Here is a 22,075-nt window from a genome sequence, read left to right as displayed (position 1 = left end):
AGCAGCGACCTGGACAAACGATGCCCTCAGGGTGGATGTTTTGCCCCTGATCCCTTCAGGAATGAAAGGAAAATGCTGATTTCTCTCCCATGTCCTGTTCTCTCCCCAGTGGTTTCGTTTATTCCCGTTTATTGATTGGGTGTGAGGCGGCTCAGAGCTGGGAAATTCCTGCCTGCTGTGCCTGGGGAGCAGAGAGGCAGAGATTGGTGCCCCTGGTCCCAGCTCTGCTCCAGGTGCAGCTCTGGGAGCTGCCAGCACCCCCTGGCCTCCCATCCCACCCCAGCCCAAAGGAATGAACCAATCCATGTATAGTCATGTCGAGAGACAGGGAATTACAGGATCCATCTGTCTGCAGCAAAGCCAATTCCCTCTGGAGTATATAAAATTAATTCCTTTTTTTTTCCTTTTTTTTTTTTTTGGATGTTGTTTTCTCTGTTTTACTACAGCCACAACTTTCAGATCCGTGCGGGACAAGGAGAGGACAAGGACAGGGAGAGAGGAGCTATTAATCTGGACAGGGATCAGGCAGGAGAGAAAACTCCTGGGAAAGTGGTCTCCTGGCCCATCCTCCCTGCTCTAAAAAAGCTTTGCCACTGATGCTCCGAGGGCTGTGCTCTGTGTTTTTCCCAAATTGGGAGTCAGGCTGTCTTTAGGGCTGTAAACCAGACAGTGCAAACAAAAATAGAGCTGGAAAAAGAATGTGAGCAGGGATGCCAAACCTCCCTCATTTCCAAGAGTCTCGCTCCTCTCACATCAGCTTTCCACCCCACTCCTAAAAAAGCATCCCCGCCCTGGAGCACAAACCCCAGGAGGAGCCTGCAAGGTGACATTTTCACTTCATTCATAATTCTGGGAGAACTCACTGGTTAAAAGCTGAGGAGAACCCACAGCTGGGTTGGCAGCAGTAGGGATGGAGCTGCTCAGGTGCCCAGGGGGAGAGGCTGCATTGCCACCCTGAGCATCTTTAATCCACACCTGGCCGCTCCTTCCATGCCTTCACAAGGATTTGCTCAGTTTTCTGCTTTAGAGGTGCAAGGCTCTGTTCCCATTCCCAATTTTATCATTCCTTGCAATAACTCAAAGTCACTAAAATTGGGAAAGACTTCCAAGGTCATCAACACACCACTAACCCACATCATGAAATGCCACATCCACTGACCTTCCCAACCTTTTCAGGCATGGTGACCCCACCACTGCCCTGGGCAGCCCCTTCCAGTGTTTAACCAGCGAGGAAATATTCCCTAAAATGCCACATGACACATCTGCCTGGCACAGAGCACACTGCAATCCTGGTCTCAGGGAACAAAAAAATCCCAGGAAACACAAGATGGATGCAGAAACATCCTCAGCTGATGGTGCTCCAGCAGCTCCATCCCTCCCGTGTCAACCCACAGCACTCCTCGCTTCCCAAGGTGCCAAAGCTTTCCTGCCTCAGCCTTTCACAATCCCCTCTCTGCTCTCCCTGCTTTTCCTGGAGGCTCCTGGGAGGAGGGGAGCTGCTGGAGGGACCTGGCTGGGGCACTGTGACATCTCTGGGGTCCCTGATCACAGCTGGCACCGGAGCTGTGCCTGGCACTCGTCCTTTGTCACCTGTGGAACACACATTTGCTCCCCTGCTCAAAGCCACCCTCACCCTCCTCTCCCAAAGCCAGTCCCAGATGAAAAGCAGGGATCTGGCTGGCAGCAGAAGGAACAGACCCCACCAAAGCCCCTCTGAGGCTGTGGAAGTCACTCCATGCCCGTGTCCCTCTGCACAAAGCGGCCACACGGCGCCAACCCTGCCTGGCCTGGAGCTCATCAGAGCCACTGTCCCAGCACCAGGGACTGGCTGGGATCTCCACACATTCCTGATGGAATGCAGCTGCCAGGAGCCCTCTGCTCTCCTGCTGGGGCCTGGGTGCTGCTGGGTTTATTTTACCTGCCAGCTGAAACTCAAACCATCCTGGCTGCAGCTGCCCCGCGCCACGCCGGGGCTCTGCAGTGGGGCTGTGCGGGATCAGGGCACTGGGGATGGATCCAGATGGGGAAAAACCCCCCACATCTGGGGGCTCCTGCATGCTGTGGGACTGAGCTCATCCCCAGTTTGCAGCAGGGAAAGGTGTCACTGTCACCTGCCTGTCACTGTCACCTGCCTGTCCCTGTCACCTTCTATCCCAACCCCTCACCAGAGAGAACAACTGATGGCACAAGTGAGGGGAAGCAAGCACTGGGAAAGGTGCCTGCAGTCCCACAGGGAATTTTGGGATATTCCCATGGCTGATGAGCACATCCAGAGCAAGCAAAGCCCCCCCCCCTGCTCTGGCTCTGCACAGTTATGACCTCAGGCCTGCCCTGCTGAGGTGCTGCTCCTGCCTGCTCCAAGGCCCAGGAAGGGAAGGATCTCTGGGATCTCTTTCCCTTATATAGTAAAAAAAAATATCCCAAGAGAAGGAAAACAGAGCTGGGGAGGAGCCCTTAAATTGGAGAAAAGGGGGAGAGAGGAGGCTCTGTGTGGAAGGCCGTGGTTTATCCATGACCACGACCCAGCTGCGAGCCAGGACACCTGGATTTTCCCTGCCAGCACTTCCTGCTGCCCTGCCTCAGATCCCCGATTCCCTCTGAGGTGGGAATGACACTTCCAGGTGGAAATCTCCCCATGGGAGCTGCTGCTGGCTCAGGGGAATCCCCAACCTGGTGCTGACCTGGCAGCAAGAGGGCCTGAATGTGCAATAAAACCATTATGGGACACTAAAGATGGAAAACATCCCTTTCTTCCCAAAGTTCCCCAGGAAAAGCCCTTCCCTGAGGTGGAGACAGATTCAGGTTGTGGAAAAAGCCAGATTTCCATCACTGCTGTGTTCTCCAGTGATCCAGCCAAGGCTTGGGGAGAGTTGTCCTCTCACTGCTGGGACCTTGAGAGGGAGCAGGGAAGGGAGAGCTCAGAATGCAGCTGGCACAGCCCAAACCCAGCCCAAAGCACTCCTGAGTCTCACACCACTCCTACCACAGCCACAAATACACGCTGGGCTGAGTTTTCACATCCCAGCCTGGGCTGGGGGAATCAGTTTTCCTCAAATCCTGCCAGTGTGTGAGTCCTGAAAACTGGATCCTGCAAAAATCTGGGAGGGAGAAGAAGTTTTGCCAGCTGAAAGCGTGAACCTCAGCTCAGGGTAGTATTTTATTGACTCGCAACTCAAAATAATTTCAGCAATTTGCTTCAAACATTGCTGAAAAATCCTGCTCTGCTTTCTGAGTAAGTGCTGAGCTTTCCATGCCAAACCAATTTTTCAAGCCAAAATTGACAAACGCTAAAGCAGGACGTCACTGCTGAAGCGAGCGCTGCCTTCAATCACACAGAATGACTTTTACTCCAGAATAATGAAATGTTCTACTCAAAACCAACACTCCTCTCACTCTGACAAGCCACGGACCACTGGGTGCACCTCAAGGTCAGCTCCTGCTCCAAAGGCAGCTGCTCCCAACGAAACATGCCATGGATGAGGGATCAGAAAAGCAATTAAAAGCTCTTTGAACAGCAATAGCTTGGAACAAATACTAATTTGTGCTTCTCTGCTGAGGAGAGAATATAAAATAACGTTCCTCGTGCCATTTGATGTAAATGGAGCTTTTTATGTGGAATCATTACAAGTATCAACAGCTCCTTCAGTGAATTCTTCTGGGAAGCTGAGTGGGGGGCTCGTGGATCATTTCCCTCTGCAGGGACCACACCAGCACGTCTCCTGGAAAAATGAGGGCTCTGTCCTTCCCCTGGATAATCCCAGAGCTGGGGATCGAGGCAGGCTGAAGGAGCAGCAATTATTTCCTCAGAGCACTCAGTGATGCTGACTCTGGGGCAAAAAGGAATCAGTTTTCCACTTGGGAACGTCCTGGGATGGGATCCCTGTGCCAGGTATCCCAGCCCACGAGCCCAAAGGTGGTGCCTTTGGAGTGCCCTGCTCCCAGCTCAGTGCTGCAGTGCCATGGCACATTCTCAGATCCTCTGGAGAGCTGTCAGCTGCAATGAATGCAGAACAAAACTCATCCAATGTTCTGAAATGGCCTGGAAGATTAATGCAAGGATTGCCTCTCTCTTTGTACTTGGCTCTCCTCATCCGTGGGAGCTCTCCTTGTGCTGGGGATGGATGGATGAATAAATTAATAAATAAATAAAAAATAAATATATAAACACAGCACTGGAGAGGAGAAGAAAACCCAGGGAAGACTCCACAGCAGGCAATTAACCTTTGAAATCCAAGCTGTGCTGCTGCTGCTAATGAACAGCACCCTAGAACCTCTGAGTTCCCAGCCATGTCCCAGGTGGAGCTGGCTGTGAACCCTGAGGATGTCCTGGGCAGGATCTGACTGCTCCCAACACCTGGAATGCCAAGGAAACACTTGCCATCACCATCCTACCACCAAGGGGCTGTGCTGCCCTGAGAAAAGCTCTGCACAGCAGTTCTGATGTCTCCTCACCTTCCCCAGGAGCTGTCACTGGACAGGATCCCCTGGAGGGTTTGGAACAACACTTTGAATATGTGTTAGGGAGAGATTCTCCCCTGGGCAGGCCCTGGCACAGATTCCCAGAGCAGCTGTGGCTGCCCCTGGCTCCCTGGCAGTGCCCAAGGCCAGGCTGGATGAGGTTTGGAGCAGCCTGGGATGGTGGAAGGTGTCCCTGCCATGGTGGGGGGGAATGAGATGATGATGATGATGTTTCAAGTCCCTTCAAACCCAAACCATTCCACGGTTCCATGACTCACCCAAGCTCTGTGCTCTAAAGAGGCTGGTGCCATTTAGCCAGGAGCAGCCAGGTGAGTGGACTGGTAGGAATTTCACATTCCCATAAAAACACAGACTGAAGTCCTGAGGGGTCTTGGGTGAGGCCAGGGCTCTCTGTGTCTGGAGGCAGCACCCGAGGCTGTGGCAGAACAACCCCAGCTCCTCCTGATCTCTGCTCCCTCTGACAGGATCCAGGGAATGGGATGGAGCTGTCCCACAGGAGGGTCAGGTTGGATTTCAGGGAAAGGCTGCTGGGCACTGCCCAGGCTCCCCAGGGAATGGGCACAGCCCTGAGGCTGCCAGAGCCCCAGGAGGGTTTGGACACCACTCCAGGGATGCCCAGGGTGGGGTTGTTGGGGGTCTGTGCAGGGCTGGATGGTCCCTGTGGGTCCCCCCTAACTCAGGATGTTCTGTGACTCCAAAATCAGAGAAGTCCCAGGAGCTCGGTGGGTTTTGCCTCCAGCCTGGCACCTTCCAGGCAGGATTCCCTCATCCAGCCGAGCTGGACAATGATGCTCCACTGCCTCAAGAGGGCTCCGTGAGACTTCTCTGCAGAGCTCTGCCGCGTCCCAAGATGAGAGGAGGAACAGCAGCAGGGCCAGCCCTGCTCCATCTCCCCCCAGAACCCCTCACCCTCCCCACACACACAGCACTGAGGCTTTGGCTCAATAAAAAGCGATTTTCTGTGTCCATCTGTCTGCAAAGCCACTGGGGAGTACAGAGAAGTTTGGGGGGAAAAAAAGGAAAAATCCATGAGTAAATTTTATAAAAGGGATTGGGCATTTCCCTATGGACACTGAGGTTTGGGATGGGCCTCCCTGGGTGGCTGCTCTGCTTTGTTTGCAGTTTGATCCAACCAGACAATGGCCTAAAAAAAAGTGGTGAAAGGCAAGAGCAGAGAAGCTGCTGAAGCTGTTTCACTCTGCAGAAATGGTGGGAAGTGTTGGTGGGACAGGTTTTCTAGAGAAGCTGTGGATGTCCCATCCCTGGATGTGTCCAAGGCAAAGTTGGATAGGGAGCAGCAGCCTGGGACAGTGGAAGGTGTCCCTGCCCATGGCAGAGTGGATGAACTTTACAATTCCAACCATTCCAGGATTCTGTGGTTGTGTTCTGCAGGGATCCAGCAGAGCCCTTCCCATGCTGCCACCAACAGAGCACAGGCTCCCCTGGATTCCCTAAAAACTGCTCTTGGAGTAACTTGGAACAGCAAGGAAAAGAGAGGAGAGCCACAGAGCAGCTCCTAAATCCTTTTAACTTGGGGAACGGCCGCTGGATTTGGCAGGATGGAGAAGACAACAATGACAACACTCACACCTGGTTACAGCCTGGAAAGGCTCAGAACTTCCCGCCTGGAACACTCTGGGGGCAGATGCTGGGCAGCACCCAGCAAGCTGTGATCCCACTGTTGTTCCTGTCAGGCTCATGGCCCCAAAGGGAGCCATTCCCTCTCCCTCCACCCCAACACCCAGCTCTGCCTCTGGGGCACTTTGCCCAGACACCTCCTGCTGCTCTCCACACCAACCAGCCCCACCCCAGCCTTGCAGCCAATTCTCACACGAGGGGGGCTCCCAAATCCCCCCCACTTTGCCCACAGAAGCCACAGAGTTTTGTGCCAAAATCCAGAGCAGTTTCTGTTGGATTTGGACAGTGCCTCAGCCCCTGGGACCCTGCTGGGAGGTGAGGCGTCACCGAGCTGGGCTCTGACACTCCACGCCTCATTATCCCAGTGTCCCAGGCACGTGGGAGAACTTTTCCAGGTTTCACTTCCATTTTCCTCCCTTTTTATTGGGCAGTGCCTGCGAGCAGAGCTGGCAGGAATTTGCCACTCCGCAGCCAAAAAGCTTCGGAATCTTTATTGCCATTGGCTTTGAGATGCCCTAAAGCCAAGCTTTTACAAGGTAAAATCCAATAAAAGCCAGCCAGCTACAGCTCTCCTTTGTTAGCAGCAAGGCTGTAATTATCCCAATTCGCTTTTATGGGACTGATTGGGGACACACTCCATGTGATCCTGGATTTTCTCCTGCTGCCTGCCTCAGGTTTTCCCCAAGCTCCCATCACGGCAAAATCCAAGGGCTGACAAAGCTGTATCCGCCTGACAAAAGAGTATCCATGCAGAAATGAGGGATGAATGGCCTATTCAGAAGCTACTGACAAGGTGTATTTCCCAATTTTAGAACTTCTTGTGGAACAACGAAGCAGGATTCAACAGGGAGCTGACAGGGACAGCTCAATCTCTGCTGGATTTGGACACTTTGCTGTAATTCTGATTTGTCGTTGCATGGTTGAGGCTGTTTTAGCTGAGTTCTGGTTTTTTTTTGTTTTGGAAAGAAAATAAGTCTCAGCCTAAAATAGGGGAGGTTAAAGCACAGGAGTGGAGAGAAAATGAAGTAGCAGCACTCCAGAGGGTTTTTTGTCATGGTCCTGAGCAATGCTTAATCCCGGGAAATGATGGAGAAGGAGCTGCAGAACCTCTCTCGTGTCCTGCCTTTGGGTGGATTATGCTGCTCTGCCTTTCCTCCTCATTCCCAAACAGATAGACCATGGAAGAGAGGAGGAGCAGCTTTAAAAATAACCCTGACCTGGTCATGACCCTGCAGGGAAGGTTTTGGGGAAGCACTGGATGCCTTTGATCCCAGAAAACAGACCGGGCCTCGTTGGGATGCGTTTCCTGCACCTGACACAGAGGTGACACGAGAAATTCCCGAGCACGCCCCGACAAAACAGTGGAAAATCCCCAGTTTTTCCAAGCAAGAAAAGCCCAGAAGAACAGAACTTTGCCAGGGTGAGCAAGTGGAGATGCTCTCCTGCCTCAGTTCCCTGTCCCATGGCACAGCCCCTTCAGTCCCAAGCTGTCCTCAGCTCCAGCTCCGCTTCCTGCCATCCCAGCACTGGGAAGAACAGCACCATTCCTTTTCCCTCCCTCCAAGCACTTCAATAAACTCCTATTCATACCCTGTGAGAGCAAATTAAAGGGTTCGGAGCCTTCAGGGACACCCTAAGTTCTTTTTCTTTGTTGCTTTTAGTATTGCCTGATAGTTTAAGTCTTATTTGAAGCTCCAGATCAAAGAAGAAATTTCTGCCTGGGTTATCTCCAGCACAACCATCAGACCAAAGGTATTTCCACCACAAAAATTCCTACTTGTATGAATAATTCCCAGCCAACGAGCAGCCAGGCTCTGAGCAGACACATCCAACACTCACGTTTCAGCTCTGCACACCCCAGCAGCACTTCCAAGTGTCCCACACCCCAAAGGTTTCTCCTGCTTCTCACGAAATCATCTTCAGCCCCATTTCCAACCACAAAAATCCTCCTCCTCCTGACATTGCTTTAGAGCCACCCCAAGCCACCCCTGCAGGAGCACCCAAACCCCAAACCCCAAAGAGGGGTCACTCACCTGCTCGTGGTACTCGATGCCCATGCTGAGGGTGTTGATGAGGATGGCGATCATGATCCCGCGGTTGAAGTACTTGCTGTCTACGATCCTCTTGAGTTTGGTGCCAAACGCCTTCCAGAGCTTCACCACCTTGTTCCTCTCCTTGGCCTTCTTCTTCTTCCTCCTCCTCCTGCCCCGCTGCTGCTGGAGCTGGTCACGGTGGTCCCCGTGGCGCAGGTCCTGCGTGAACTCGTAGACGCCGTTGCTGTCGGAGTCGCCGTTGCTGTCGGAGTCGCTGAGGGCGAACTCGGGGTCGTCCAGGAGGCTGGCACAGAAGGGACAGTCCTGCAGCTCGCAGCTCAGCCCGGGGCCACCAGCGCTGGGCAGGGCCCCGGCTGCACTCAGCCCTGACAGCCGGCTGGGTGTCCGGTGGAGACCTGCGGGGCAAGGGCACCGTGAGACACTGAGAGACACCACAGAGAGACACCACAGAGAGACACCACTGAGAGACACCACGCAGTGAGAGCCACTGTGAGACACCACTGAAAGCCATCATGCACTGAGAGCCACGAGACACTGCTGAGAGCCACCAGACACTGAGAGCCACCTTGCACCAAGAGCCACTGTAAGACACCACCGAGAGCCACCATACACCGAGAGCCACTATGAGACACTGCCGAGAGCCACCAGACACTGAGAGCCACTGAGAGCCACCATGCACCAAGAGCCACTGCTGAGAGCCACCACACACCAAGAGCCACCACGAGACACTGCTGAGAGCCACCACTGACCATGAGACACTGCTGAGAGCCACCAAGAACCACCACTGAGAGCCACCATGAGACACCACCAAGAGCCACCAGACACTGAGAGTCACCATGCGCCGAGAGTCATTGAGAGACATCACTGAAAGCCACCATGCACTGATAGCCACCACATGCCATGAGCCACTGAGAGTCAGTGACCACCACGAGACATCACTGAGAGCCACCAGACACTGAGAGCCACCGTGGGCCATGAGCCACTGCAAGACATCACTGAGAGCCATCGTGCACCAAAAGCCACCGTGGGTAACCAAAAGCCACCATGCATCAGGAGACATTGTGCACCAAAAGCCACCATGCACCAAGAGCCACCAAGAGCCAGTACACACTGGGAGCCACCATGAGCCACCGCATGCCAACGAGAGGTCATTCCCCCTTGTCCTGTTGTTCCCTGGGAGCACAGCCCGACCCCCCTTGGCTGTCTCTCCTGTCAGGGACTTGTGCAGAGCCAGAAGATCCCCCCGAGCCTCCTTTTCTCCAGGCTGAGCCACCACAGCTGCTCCTCACAGGAATTATTCTCCAGACCCTAAAAAAGCCTTCCATCCCTCTATCCTCCCAAGCAGCTCTGGTGGTCCCCTCATTTTCCCCTTCTGGTCCCCTTTCCCACCCTCTACCCCCTCCACGGGCTCTCCATGGAGTGTGGCCCTCCTTTTGTGTCCTGGGCTGAGGGAAGAGTGACGGTGCCATCCCTCCCTTTCCATTATTCCTGATTATCCCTGGGCAGCTCCCATCACTAACGATCTCTGAGCGCTATCAAGCTGTTCCACCCAATTTAGCCACCACTGCCATTTAGCTCCTAATGAGGAGGGAGAGGGAGAAGGGACCAAAGGTGGCTGCTGGGATCACAGCTCGGAGAGTCACTGAGTCCCCTCCGTCTCCTTCAGCCTTTAATAAAGCTCAGGTGGATTCACTGCCTGAGGCACAGGGCCGAGCCTTCAGGGGGATTTCAAATCAAATAAAATTAAAATTGTGGTGCGAGGAGAAATGCTGGCTGTCCTGGAGCCAGGGAATGGAAGGACAGGGACAAGAGTAACTGGGATGATTTGGGTGGAACGACACCCAGATTTTATTTCCTCATATTTAGGAATCCAGTCCTTAAGTTTCCTCATATTTAGGAACCTTATTCTCAGTCTCCTTATATTTAGCAACCAGATATTAATGGCATGAGCACAGGATGCTTCCCACAGAATTCCGTTTAAGCATCAGTTCCTTGAGATTCAGGGACATAAGGCAAAGGGACAATCTTCCCCTCTCACAGAACCATGGAAAAGACCTCTAAGCTCACCTCTAAGTCCACTAAACCACATCCATAAGTGCCACATCCACGTGGTGCCTGTCTGGAGGTGGGATGGCGACCACTTGGATCAGTTTTGAAGCAGTGGCTGCTCCTGGCTCTGAGCCCTGGAGCTTGGAGCTCACCCAGCAGGAACGCTGATTCCAGCCCCAGCTCCAAACCAAGCCAACGCATCCCTTCGCTGGAAAACCGGGATGTGACAAGAGTCAAAACACATTTTCCTTGCCTGAACGTCACATGGGTATCAGTGGCCTTCAGAAGGGCCTTGGAGGACGGGCCTGGCTCCTGGGCATTGCGTCACAGCCACAGCCAGGATCAGGAATGTTTTGCCCCTTGCGTGGTGCTCCCGCTCAGGACTGAGCCAAGGGGGGGAAGGCTCAGCCCAGCCCCAGGAGCAGCACAGGGAGGGGGTTTGCCAGATGGCTTTTAATGCTATCAAAGTGTTAAAAATGATATGAAAAGCCCTGGCGCCGCAGATGTCTTCAAAATACCAGAGTCTCCTTGGCTGCCTGCTAAAATAACCTCCAGCATTGCAGGGCACGGGAACACGGGGAACAGGCTGTACTCGGAGCTCTTCAAATCCACAACAAAAGAGGCAGGAGAATGCTCTCTCCCACCACTGCATCCTTCCCAGCAGACACCAACCTGGCCTCCAGCTGGGGCTGGGAGAGCCCGGGCTGTTAATGCTCCTTAGAGCTCTCAATTAGCACTTCTGTGCTCTCCCTGCACAAATCTTGCACTGAACACGCTCTGCTTGTTGGCTTGGGAAAAAAGAGACAGAATTAAAGGCTCTTTGTTTCCCCAAAAAAGGCTGAGGGAGGGCTGGGAGAGCTTGGGATTCTTGCTCGTGGCTCCTTTGCTGAGTTTTAGGGATGGAGAAACGGGAATTGGGGGCTGTGCCTGGCAGAGCTCCACCCTAGTGCTTAAAGATCATCCCAAAGCCTGGAAGTCACATCCAGCACCCCTGGAAGTCACACCCATCACTCCTGGTGCAGAAGTGACCCTGACCTAGCCCTGCAGGAGTGGCTGAGTGGGAAGAAGGGCCTGGAAAGAGGCAGATCCATGGAAGGGAAGATCCATGGGCACTCACAGGGTCTCCAGGTCTGCCCCAAATCCCTCCCCAGCCTGTTTCTCTCAGGGGATGGATGAGCAGCCTCTCCCCACCTTCCAGCCCTTCCCAGCTGTGAGCACACTTCTGGAAGAGACAAAACAATTCCAGGAGATTTGTTTAAAGCATTTTGGCATCCTCTGGGCTGAAATCCCTCTGTGGAAAGAGGACACTGTAATTGCATTATTAATGACAACTCAATCTAATCCCAGCTTTCAAAGAACCACCCCAGGCTGCGGGAAAATCTCCTAAATCACCGAGTTGGCTCAGGGATGTCACAGTTGGGACTGAGATTTGGGCCTTTCTTCTCCTAAAAAGGACCCCAGCAGCAAGCAGGAGGATCCAAACTCTGACTTCAACAGCTCTCCTGCTCCTTTCTTTCCCAATTCCAGCCTTCTGCAGAGCCTGGGTTTTTATCTCAAGGTAAAAACGCACTCTCCAAAAAACCTTCACTAATTGGCACAGCTAAGGATGAAGCAGTGATTTATAAAAAGTCCTTGCTGAACAACAGAACTGTTGGCAGTAACCTTGCCCCCCGTGCCAAGCTCCCGAGCGTTCGGAAGCGCCTGCCCGAGGCAGTTTCTATAAACAATCCACTTTTACCCCTTTGTGTGGTCCTTAAAAACAACAAAATTAACAAAGGCAAGCCTCCTGAACCCTCTGTCAAGCAAGCTTTCCTGTGACCCCCTCAAAGCCAGGCTTGGTATTTTTTCAGCACATCCATCACCAGGGTAAATATTTGTGTCCATGCAGACGCAAATAAACAGTTTTGGAAAACACAGGCATTGAAAAAACCAAATGACGAGTTTGGCTTAAAGAGATTAAAAAATAGAAGCTGGATCTTTGTGACTTTTCACTGTTGGAGGGCTTAAGAGTATTTTGCAGCTTTTAGCTCCAGCCACGAGGACTGGAAAAACATTTTATAAAATAGAAATCCAAGTGTTGCGTGTAATCGCTGCTCCAGTGGGTGATTTATATGTGAGGGGAGATAAAACCTCCCTGGCTGTGCTGGGGTGGCTGCATCTGTGCAGAGAGGATGGGACAGAGGCACTGAACAGTTCCCCAAAATGCTCCCCAGACTGAATGGAGCCCCAAATCTGCAGCAAAACTCAGTTCCACATTTCTACTGCACACAGGGAAAGCCTGAGATGCGCAGCTCTGCTCCTGTCCTGCCCTCCACACGTCCTCTGAGCACTGAAACTGCTGCTCCTCCTTGCCAAAGAGAGATTCAGAGGCTCCAGGGCCCAGCAGAGCAGAACTGGAAGTGTCTGGTTCGAGTTCTTTCGGTGCCTGCCTGTTTTAAACATCTCAGTTTTCTTTATCTTCTGCTTCTCCTGCAGATTCCACCTGCTCATCCTTTTCAAGGCACCATCTCCCAGCCCCTGGGGGTTCTCTGCTGGAGCTCCAGCATCCACTGGAGCTGTAATCCCAGGGGCTGCAGAGCTCTGGGTTTGGGTGGGAGCAGTGGGAGCACCTCCAGGATATCACAAAGCACACGAGAGCTCAAACCCTGATTTTGTAACCACAGCAAAGAGGCCTCCAGCAGCGGCCTGGCCCATCCATGATGATAAATCCAAGGATTTACCTGTGCCACAGCACACTCCCAACCATCCCAACCCTCAGCACCACACACTAAAACCTCAGCTCTGGAGCCATTTACCCTTCTCCCAAACAAACCCCAGCTCTGTTGCCCTTACCATGCTCTCCCACCAGCTGCTGCAGCTTCCCGTAGGAATCCAGGCCCAGACTCCCGGGGCTGTTCCCCACGGCCGCTGGAGAATTCCCGTTCCTCTTCCCTTTGGGCAGGGCCGCTGAGCCGGCCCTGCCGCCGGGCGAGGGCAGGATGGTGGGGTAGTTCATGCTGCCCTGGCTGCCCAGCCCGGCCAGTTTGCTGCCCACGGGGCTGCTGGCGGCCCTGCAGCCCCCGGGAGGCCCCTCCACGTGGCAGTCGGCGTGGTAGATGCTGTGCACGGCCCCGGCCGGGCCCTGCGGCCTGGGCGAGGCGGGCGGCGGCAGCATCAGCTGCCGGCCCGGCTTCATCACCTGCAGCTCCAGCTCGCAGAGCTCGGGGTTGGCACGGGGCCCCCGCGGGCTCCCGTTGCTGATGTGGTAGTGGTGGTGGTGGTGGTGGTGGTGGTGGTGGATCAGGTGGTGGATGGAGGTGATTCTCCTCCTGCTCCGCTGGCTCTGCCCGCCGCCGCCGCTGCTGTTGGGGTTGACTTTTTTCCGGCGTTTGCTCTGCCAGTTGTTGTAGAGGCGGATGGTCCTTCTCTTCACCTTCCTGAAGATGTGGCAGATGTACTTGAGCAGCTCCTCGTAGCAGCTGCCCGGCTCTGAGAAGCTGGCGATGGTGCTGTCGTTGGACAGGTAGCGCGCCCGCTGCTCCTGCATCAGCTGATTCTCTCTCTGCTTGGTCTCTGAGAATTGGGTGGCAATCACCACCAGGCACAGGTTGATCATGAAGAACGAGCCAACCTGGGGGGAGAACAGGGCAGGGAGTCAGCAGGTGTTGGAATTCAGGCTGTCCTGGATTGCCAGGACCCTGACGGGGGCTCAGAGACCCTGGCACAGAGCCCAAGACGCCTGTGACTTTGATTATGACCCATGGAAAAAGTTACCAACCTTACATGAGGATCTGCAAACCATGAAAGTATAAATAGAATAATAATTAGTGTGTCAGGAGGTGGAAAAATAGATTTTTTGGGGTTTTTAGAATGGGGGTTCAGGGGGCAAGATGGAGGAATCTGGGCATGTCCAGCCTTTCTCCTTCTTCTTGGCCTCCATCTTCTGCTGTGATGTTGGCACTTTTAGATTGGTTTAGAGTAGAAGCTCACTGTCTAACATATGTGATAGGTATTGGAAAGTTATGGTAAATATTATACGTGTAGTTTTTAGTATAAAAAGATAACACTTTTTTTAGTATAAAAAGATAACACCCCACCCCAGGGGCAGCCAGAGTGCCTTGGACTGTCCTGCTGAGTGGACCTCGGCAGGCCAGGAGAAAGAATTTTATAGATAAGAAACAATAAACAACCTTGAGACCGAGAAATGAAGAGTTCTGACTCCTTCTTTGACCGCCAGGCTGGGAAAAGAGGCTTTCTAATGTATCTCAAGGTCACTGTGACAAGCAGAAGCCCCGAGAGGCAGGTGTGGCACGGAGCGAGGGAAGCTCCTCATCACCACTCACGGCTCTCGGCAATCCTGGGATTTCCAAACGTGCCAAATCCCAGGGGCTGCTTGCCAAATGTGCTGCCAACCTGTGCCTGAGCTGCTAAATCTGCTCTGAAGCATGATCAGTGATTTTAGCTCCGCTCTCCTCTCCTCCAAGCAGTGACATTTGCTAACGCAGGTGTAGGAAACACACACAGTGCCCAGCACCACGTTGCTTTGGATATTCACAAAGGTCTTGGAAAAGACCTTTGGGATCATCAAGACCAGCCTATGACCCAACACCTCCTCATCAACCAAACCATGGCCCTGGCTGCCACATTTTCCCCTCTTGGTCTTGTTAAACACATCCAGGGATGGTGACTCCAGCCCCTCCCTGGGCAGAACATTCCAGTGCCCAATCACTCTTCCAAGTGAACAACTTTTTCCTGAAATTTGGCCAACCTGCAGGGAAAGATGATTTTAAGTCCAATTGGTGCTGGTTTGAAACACCCTCTTCTCTTCTTCAATCATTTCACACCCCAAAAGAGTGGGGTGAAATCATTCTGGAGGTACAGTCAGGGCCCGTGGATCTGTGACCTTCTGCTCCTATGAGTCCCTGACACAAAAAAGCATCTCCAGGACACTCAGTGCTCCAGAGGGGCTGATTCCGTCTCTGGGTGAGCTGATGTGTTCTTGGGGGACACCAAGTTCTCAAAATCAAGTCCCAAGGACAAGAATGTGACCTAAAGCTGCATCCTCCCCTCAGCTGTGGAGCTCACAAAGTGATTTTTCACCACTCAGGTTCCTAAATCAGCCAGAGGGAAATGTCCAATGTTCCCAGCAGGGAATTGGTGCCCTGAGGGGTGAAAAGGGACTGACCTCAGGGCAGGACCAGCCCTGGGCACGATGGATTGAACCTGGAATTGTCTGGTGAATGCTCAGGGGAGTTGTGTGGAGATGGTTTGTGGCGCTGCTCTCCAGAGTGCAGTATCAGCCTGGATGCTGCCAGAGAAGCAGCAGAGGTGCCTTTCCCAGCTCTGGGTGACTTGGGCAGGAGTCACCTTCTGCCTTTTCCACATGGATCCACTTGGAGAGAACAGCTCAGTGGAGTGGAGCGTGAATCTCTGCTCATGGCCATTGCTCCAGCTCAGGAATCCCTGGCTGCTCCAGGGCACTCTCACCCTGCTCTGATCTAGGTTTCCACTGCTGCTGGGGACTGGCTGGACATCCCAAGGCCTCCAAACTCACCCTGACAAGGACAGGGTCACCTTGAAGGACTGGCCAGTCACAAAATCACTTTTAAACACCTCCATCCCATGTCCTACCTGAAATCTTTGTGGTACCTTCCCCTCCTGCCTTAAATATTTCAATTTTCCACTTCCTGGAGGAGGTTGTGCTCTTTGGAAACCAGAACCTTGTGGAGATGGACTGGCAGCTTGTGGAGACAACCCCCAGCACCTCCAGTGGGTGATATTTTGTTTTTAGGAATGTGAGAGCTCAGAGGAATGCATTGCTGCTATGAGAATTATTATTATTTAAAGGGTTTCAGGTGAAATTCAAAAGTTTGAGGGCTCTCCAAAGAAATGAGGCTCCCTCTGGCACAATGAGGAGGTTAAAGGAGGAAAAACCTGGATTTTTGGGTACAGACACATCCAGGTGACAAGACCAAGAGTGGGAAGGGCAAGAGGGAAGGAAAGTCCTGAATCCTGAATCCTGCCTGGTTCTTCCCTGTGGAAAGAAACAGGGAACAACTTCACCCCCCAAGGACAAGGAATAGGAGAATCTGCCAAGTCATACTTACTATGATAAGCAATATAAAATATATAAAATTGTAAAAAGAGTGTGCATCCATCACGTAATACATGATGTCCACCCATCCTTCCAGGGTTATCACCTACAGGGAGACAGAGAAAAAGAGTGTGAGGACAAAAGTCACCCCAAAAGTTGTTAAATATCAATCTTCCCATAGTGCCAGGTACCCATCCCTCCCCAGAAACTCTTGGGATCCATCCCAAGTTTGTTTGAGAGAGAAGGAATGGGGCCAAAGGACTGGCCTGAGGTTCCTACAGGAATCTGGTACAATTAAAACCATGAAACATTCAAATAAACCACCTGAAACACTGGTTGTGAGGCAAAGAAATTCCAAGGAGGGATCAAAATCCCAAAAAAAACCCCAACTCCTTTCCCTGCAGAGATCTGGGGTTTTACCTCAAGCTGCTGGTTTTGTAATGTAACCCAGAAAATTCCCACATTTTTAACTTGATTTTGTTTCTGCAAACCCAATTTCCTTGTTGATTCCTCCTGGCTCAGCATTGCAACTGCACCACCACTATCATAGTGGGAGAGCATCTGAATGGAAGAGAGGCTTTAATTAAATGTAGACTTGATTTAAGGCTCGTTTTCTCAGCCTTCCTTCCACTAAAAAAAGCAGCTGAGGGTTTAATTAACACCACCCAGGCTGTGTGCACAGCAAAGCGAGCTCTGCCGCGTAATTTACACTTTTTATTTAGATAAAATACCCCAAACTTCCAGGGCTGGCTTGCTACTAGAGCTGAAATTCCATCCTGGAATTGCAATTTCCATCAGAATCCGAGCTCCTGTCTGAACCCAGGGACGTCCCCCATCACCACCCCACTTGGGAAACCCCACAATTTCAGTGCCATCATCCCTGATTTAAACCACGTTTGCAGGGAAGGAATTGCTGAGGGAAGAGAGGGGGTGGGGGGATGGGGTGTAGGGGATTTTCTGCCTGGTGTGTTCCCCAAAAGCTGGTCCATAAACCCTGAAGCAGTGAATAAAACCTTGCAGGGAAGTCAGGCACAAATCCATGATTCCCTGGGTTTTTTCTCGAGGAACAGAAGGAAACTCCTGGCTAAGGATCTTCAGGACACGACCACACATTCACACAACCATCAGAACCCACAGAGCAGCTCGGGGCTGCTGCCTCTTTGGGATTTCTCACCCTCAATTCAAAATGCTGATGTTTTCCCAGCAATTTTCTGACCTTCTTCTCGTGGAGGTTCACCCCCACCGAGTGAGGAGGCAGCGCAGCTAAAACCAACCAAGCTCATCTGCCAAGGAGGAGATAATTTGTGAAATTTGTCCCTGCAGCTGTTCCCCTGTGTCAGGGCTGTTAAAGGCTCGTGGGGATCAGGTCTGACACCTTGGCTGCTTCCACAAACTGCTCCCACCTCTGCTGCTCCTCCTCACATCCATCAGCTGCTCTTCCGCATCCCACCCTCGCTGATCAGCCAGCAGGAAGGACTGCCCAGTCACAAAATCACATTTAAACACCTCCATCCCCTGTCCTGCCTGAAATCTTCGTGCTACCTTCCCCTCCTGCCTTAAATATTTCACTTTTCCACTTCCTGGAGGAGGTTGTGCCCTTTGGAAAACCAGAACCTTGTGGAGATGGACTGGCAGCTTGTGGAGACAACCCCCAGCACCTCCAGTGGGTGATATTTTGTTTTTAGGAATGTGAGAGCTCAGAGGAATGCACTGCTGCTATGAGAATTACAGCACGAGAATGAGAATGCTGTGAGAATTACAGCACTCAGCAAAGCTTTGCTTCCCAGAATTCCAGAGTGCTTCAGGTTGGAAAGGACCACAGAGACCGTCCGTCCGTCCATCCATCCATCCATCCATCCATCCATCCATCCATCCCACCCCTGCCATGGCAGGGACACCTCCCACTGTCCCAGCCTGCTCCAAACCCCATCCAGCCTGGCCTGGGACATTTCCAGCAGCCACAGCTTCTCTGGGAATTTCATTCCAGCCTCTCCCCAGCCTCACAAAGAAGAATTTCTCCCCAAAATCCCATCTAACCCTGCCCTCTGCCAGTTTAAATCCACTGCCCCCTGTCCTGCCACAAACAGCTTTGACAGAACCCCAGAGGATTCCTTACCCATCATTAACCCCAGGATCAATCCAGGACAGGTTTTTATCCCCATTTTCCCCCTGGTGCTGTTATTCCCACGGGTGGGAAGGGGTTAAACTGCCTGGGTGTTCATCCGTGAGGAACAGCCCAGCAAACAAAGCCCTCCTGCCCTTTCCTGCCTCTCCCTGAGCACATTTACAGAGAACAAAGTCCTTTTGGGGCAGCTCCTGTGTCTGTGAGGGCTCTGTGCCCAGCTGAGCCTCCCACAGCCCTTGTAGGGTCAGGGAGAACAGAGGGAACAGTCAGGAGGGGACGCCAAATCTCTGCCCCTTTCCCAGGAATTATCCCCTCTGCGCTGCCCAGCTTCCCTCCCTTCCCTCTGGATGCTCAGAAGGTTCTCCAGCCATTCCCACTGAGGGATGAAAAACCAACCCAGGGACCCCAAAAATATGGGATGCAGCTCCACACTGGATTTGGATTTAGCTGGAAATCCTCAAATCCAATGGATTAAACCCATAGAAAGAAAAAGGAGTCACCTGAGGGCTTCTGAGCCAGCACGGAGGGCCCACCAATACTTGCAGGGATATTTTTGTTGCATGAGAGGCAGCGTTGCCCACAAGAATCAATCAACACCCCCTGTTCCTCCTCTGGAGGGTGAAAACGCTCACCAGCTCTCTGAATATTCCAGGTGTAATTAGAATTTGTGTTATTTGCTGCTCATTTGTAAAGCAGGGGGATGCAGGAGGGACAAGGAGACCTCTGGGGCTCGTCCTGGTGTTTAGCACTTGGGGGGTTCATTCCTGGGCTGCCAGGATCCAGGAGCAAATTCAATTTTTTTTAACACCTCCTGGAGAAGAGGAGGCTCCCAGACATCCAGCAGGGTTTTTAATCCCAAAGCTCTGGGGAAATGCAGGACAACACGTGCACAGGCACCTGCAAGGGCTGGGCTCCTTCCAGCCTCATTCCTGCTGGATTTCAAGGACTTCCCGAGGTCATCTTTCCCTGATCCAAGGAAAAATGCACATCCCCAGCAAGGCCCTGGTGGAAATGGGAACCAGAGCACCAGGACCTGCCAACAGCTGATTCATAAACCCCCAGCTAAATCCTTTAACTGGTTTTGGAAGCCAAACTGGGGCACCTGCACAAGGTTTGCTGCCTTGATCCCACCCTCCCATCCCCTGAAGTGTTCCAGGCCAGCTTGGATGGGCTTGGAGCAGCCTGGGAGGGTGGAAGGGGTCCCTGTCCACACTGGATGGGTTTTTTCCCCAGCCCAAAGCCCTGTGGGATTCCATGGACTCAGAACCAGCAGCTCAGGGATGTTTTCCCAGCGCTGCTTTGCTTATTCCACCGAGGAGAAAGAACTTTCTCCTCTCTTCATCCCCACTCCGATTAATCCACTTCACTGCCCTTCCAAGCCCTCCAGGGATGTCTCCCAAAGCTCTGGAGCACCTTCCTGGTGCTACCCAACCTGGGCAATCCCTGCTCAGTAATTAAAGGCTGCTCAAGCCCTGCTCGTTCACACGGGGCCCCATTAAGGAGCCTCTCCAAAGGTTCCAGTTCAAAGGCTCCCACCAACACAACCCACAATTATTTATCAGCCAGATAAGAGGGTGAGAACTCGCTCCTAATTCTGCTCTGATGGGAAAGATGCGCAAGGCACAGGAAAATCAGCAGCTGCAGGGCCAGAGCTGGGAGATTCAATTAAGATGATTGGCAGGGTGGTGCTGGAGGTGCCGCTCCCGCTCCTCACCTGGGGCACAGGAGGTACCTGGGAAAAGATTTCTGCCTTGCCAGGAGAACAGGGCTGTCCTCTCACCCCACTCAGCTCCTGGGTGATGCTCAGGTCCTTCCCTGCTGCTCCAGTTCTTTACCCCTTCCCCAGGGTTGGGTTAAATAATTTTTCTCCCATTAATACCAGCAAATCTCTCAGTTTTGCCCAATTCTCTCTCCCCTCACTGCAAGAATTTAACAGAAAACTCCCTCAGGGGAACGCACAGACAGGTTTTGATTTCACTGATGCTTGGCTTGAACACTCCCTGAGCACCTGACTCACAGGAGCAGGATGAGTGTGGACAAAACCCAATCAGATTTAATTTTTTTAGGTCTTTGCTGATTCTGATCCCCCTGCTCTGCTCATGCCACAGTAATTTCATCAGCTGTAATAAAGATGCTCGTCTGATTTATAGGAGAGTAATTGGGGACAGAATCAGATCTTCTAGGCAAGCTAATCAGAGTCAATCTAAAACTCCAGAGTGAAAATCACGAGGGAAATGGAGATTAAAGATGCTGGCAATTAACTCAGACCTCCTCAGTGCTCCCAGGGAGGCAGCAGGTTTACACTGCTTTTTCTGGGGTCACTTCAGAGCTTGCACAGAACGATTTTCTTTTATTGTGTCGAGAAGTTTTCATCATAAACCCTCTTTCCTTTGAGCCCTGCCAAAACCTTTGCAAATTCTTGGCTGCAGCTGACTCCAAGAGAGCAGGACGGGATTTTTGTTTTTTTTTGCTCCAGTGTCAGATAACAAAGAGCAAAAAGAATCATCCAGGGGGAGAAAACCTCGCTCAAACTCCAAGTTCCACGAGTCAAGGGCTGGATTCCTGGCTGCTAGAAAGCACCAAGGGCTGGTGCCAGAGCTGCAGCTCCAAACCCACCTCCAGCTCCACGCATCAGTCGAGGGAAGGTTGGAAAGGCGCCGCGTGGAGCGAGCCTGGGAAGATCAGAACCCGGCACAGGGCACACAAAACTCCAGCCTGGAGCTGTCTCACGGCAAGATTTCCCTGCTCTGATTACTTGAACAAACTTCATTTGGAGTGACAGCCTCCCTGAGCAAGCACCCAAAATCAGCATCTCTCCCTTATTAAAATCCTGATAAAACGCAGCTCTGGCAACCAGAAATTCCTTCTGATTCCAGGGTTGCAGCTGCTGGCTGAGCTCAGTGCCTGGCTGAGGCAGGAGATGCTCTGGAAACCCAGAGAAAGCCACATTTGAAGACTTCATCTTGACTGACACCTCTAATTTGCACTCAGCTGCTTTTTCTTCGGCCTAAATTGAGTCCTTTGGGGGAAAAAAAAATGGGAATTATCCGCATCCAAATCAATTATCCTGAACCCAACAGCAACTCTGAGGATGGCCATGAGTGTTTGGGGTCATTTAGTTTTTATCTCCTCATTCCCCTGGCCCTGCTACCAGGCTTTTTGATATTTTATTTTCATCAAACTTATCAAGATGGGATCCAGTGCTATAAATTGTGAGAGTTATTAATTACCCTGATGGCTTCAGGAAGTTTTATAAGGCCTTTAGCTTCCATTTCTGAAAGCCTCTTATCTGAATTTCACCCTCTTGGGCAACACGGATCTGGCTCCCAAGCACTGCCCAGTGAATATTCCAGGGAATATTGCACAGGCAGAGCGAGCTTGGCAGATAATCAAATCCCTATTTTTGAAGCCAACGTCACAATTTTAATTATTTCCTCCCGAAACATCTCGTTAAGGAACCTCTGTGGCCAGAAAAACAGGTTTATTACATTGAGAAACATCCTTTGAACAGATGCTTTTCCTTTCACTTCGAGGCCTTGTCATTTCTTTATAAATTGAGCCTTGCAGAGCAGGAATCTGCTCTGAAAAGCGGCCCTAAATGATGGGAAAAAAGGAAATTGTGCTTCTTTCCCTGCCTTGGGCTTCTGACCTGTCCAA

The 22,075-nt window shown here is 52.1% G+C and overlaps 1 protein-coding gene across 3 annotated transcripts in view; it reads right to left on the bottom strand.

Moving 5' to 3' along the window:
* Window positions 1-22,075, bottom strand: part of CACNA1H (calcium voltage-gated channel subunit alpha1 H) — a 153,294-nt gene that overhangs the window by 65,597 nt on the left and 65,622 nt on the right. For all 3 annotated transcript variants that reach the window (XM_030958025.1, XM_030958027.1, XM_030958026.1), the window contains exons 8-10: window positions 16,307-16,399; window positions 13,053-13,830; window positions 8,151-8,566 (exon numbers count right to left, since the gene is read on the bottom strand). In XM_030958025.1, coding sequence (XP_030813885.1) covers window positions 8,151-8,566; window positions 13,053-13,830; window positions 16,307-16,399 — 1,287 coding nt within the window. The remainder of the gene's footprint in view (window positions 1-8,150; window positions 8,567-13,052; window positions 13,831-16,306; window positions 16,400-22,075) is intronic.

This window comes from Camarhynchus parvulus, chromosome 14, assembly GCF_901933205.1.
Source record: "Camarhynchus parvulus chromosome 14, STF_HiC, whole genome shotgun sequence".
NCBI classification, from domain to species: domain Eukaryota; kingdom Metazoa; phylum Chordata; class Aves; order Passeriformes; family Thraupidae; genus Camarhynchus; species Camarhynchus parvulus.
Note: the sequence above shows the minus strand (reverse complement) of the source record. Positions and strands in the feature narration are given on the sequence as shown.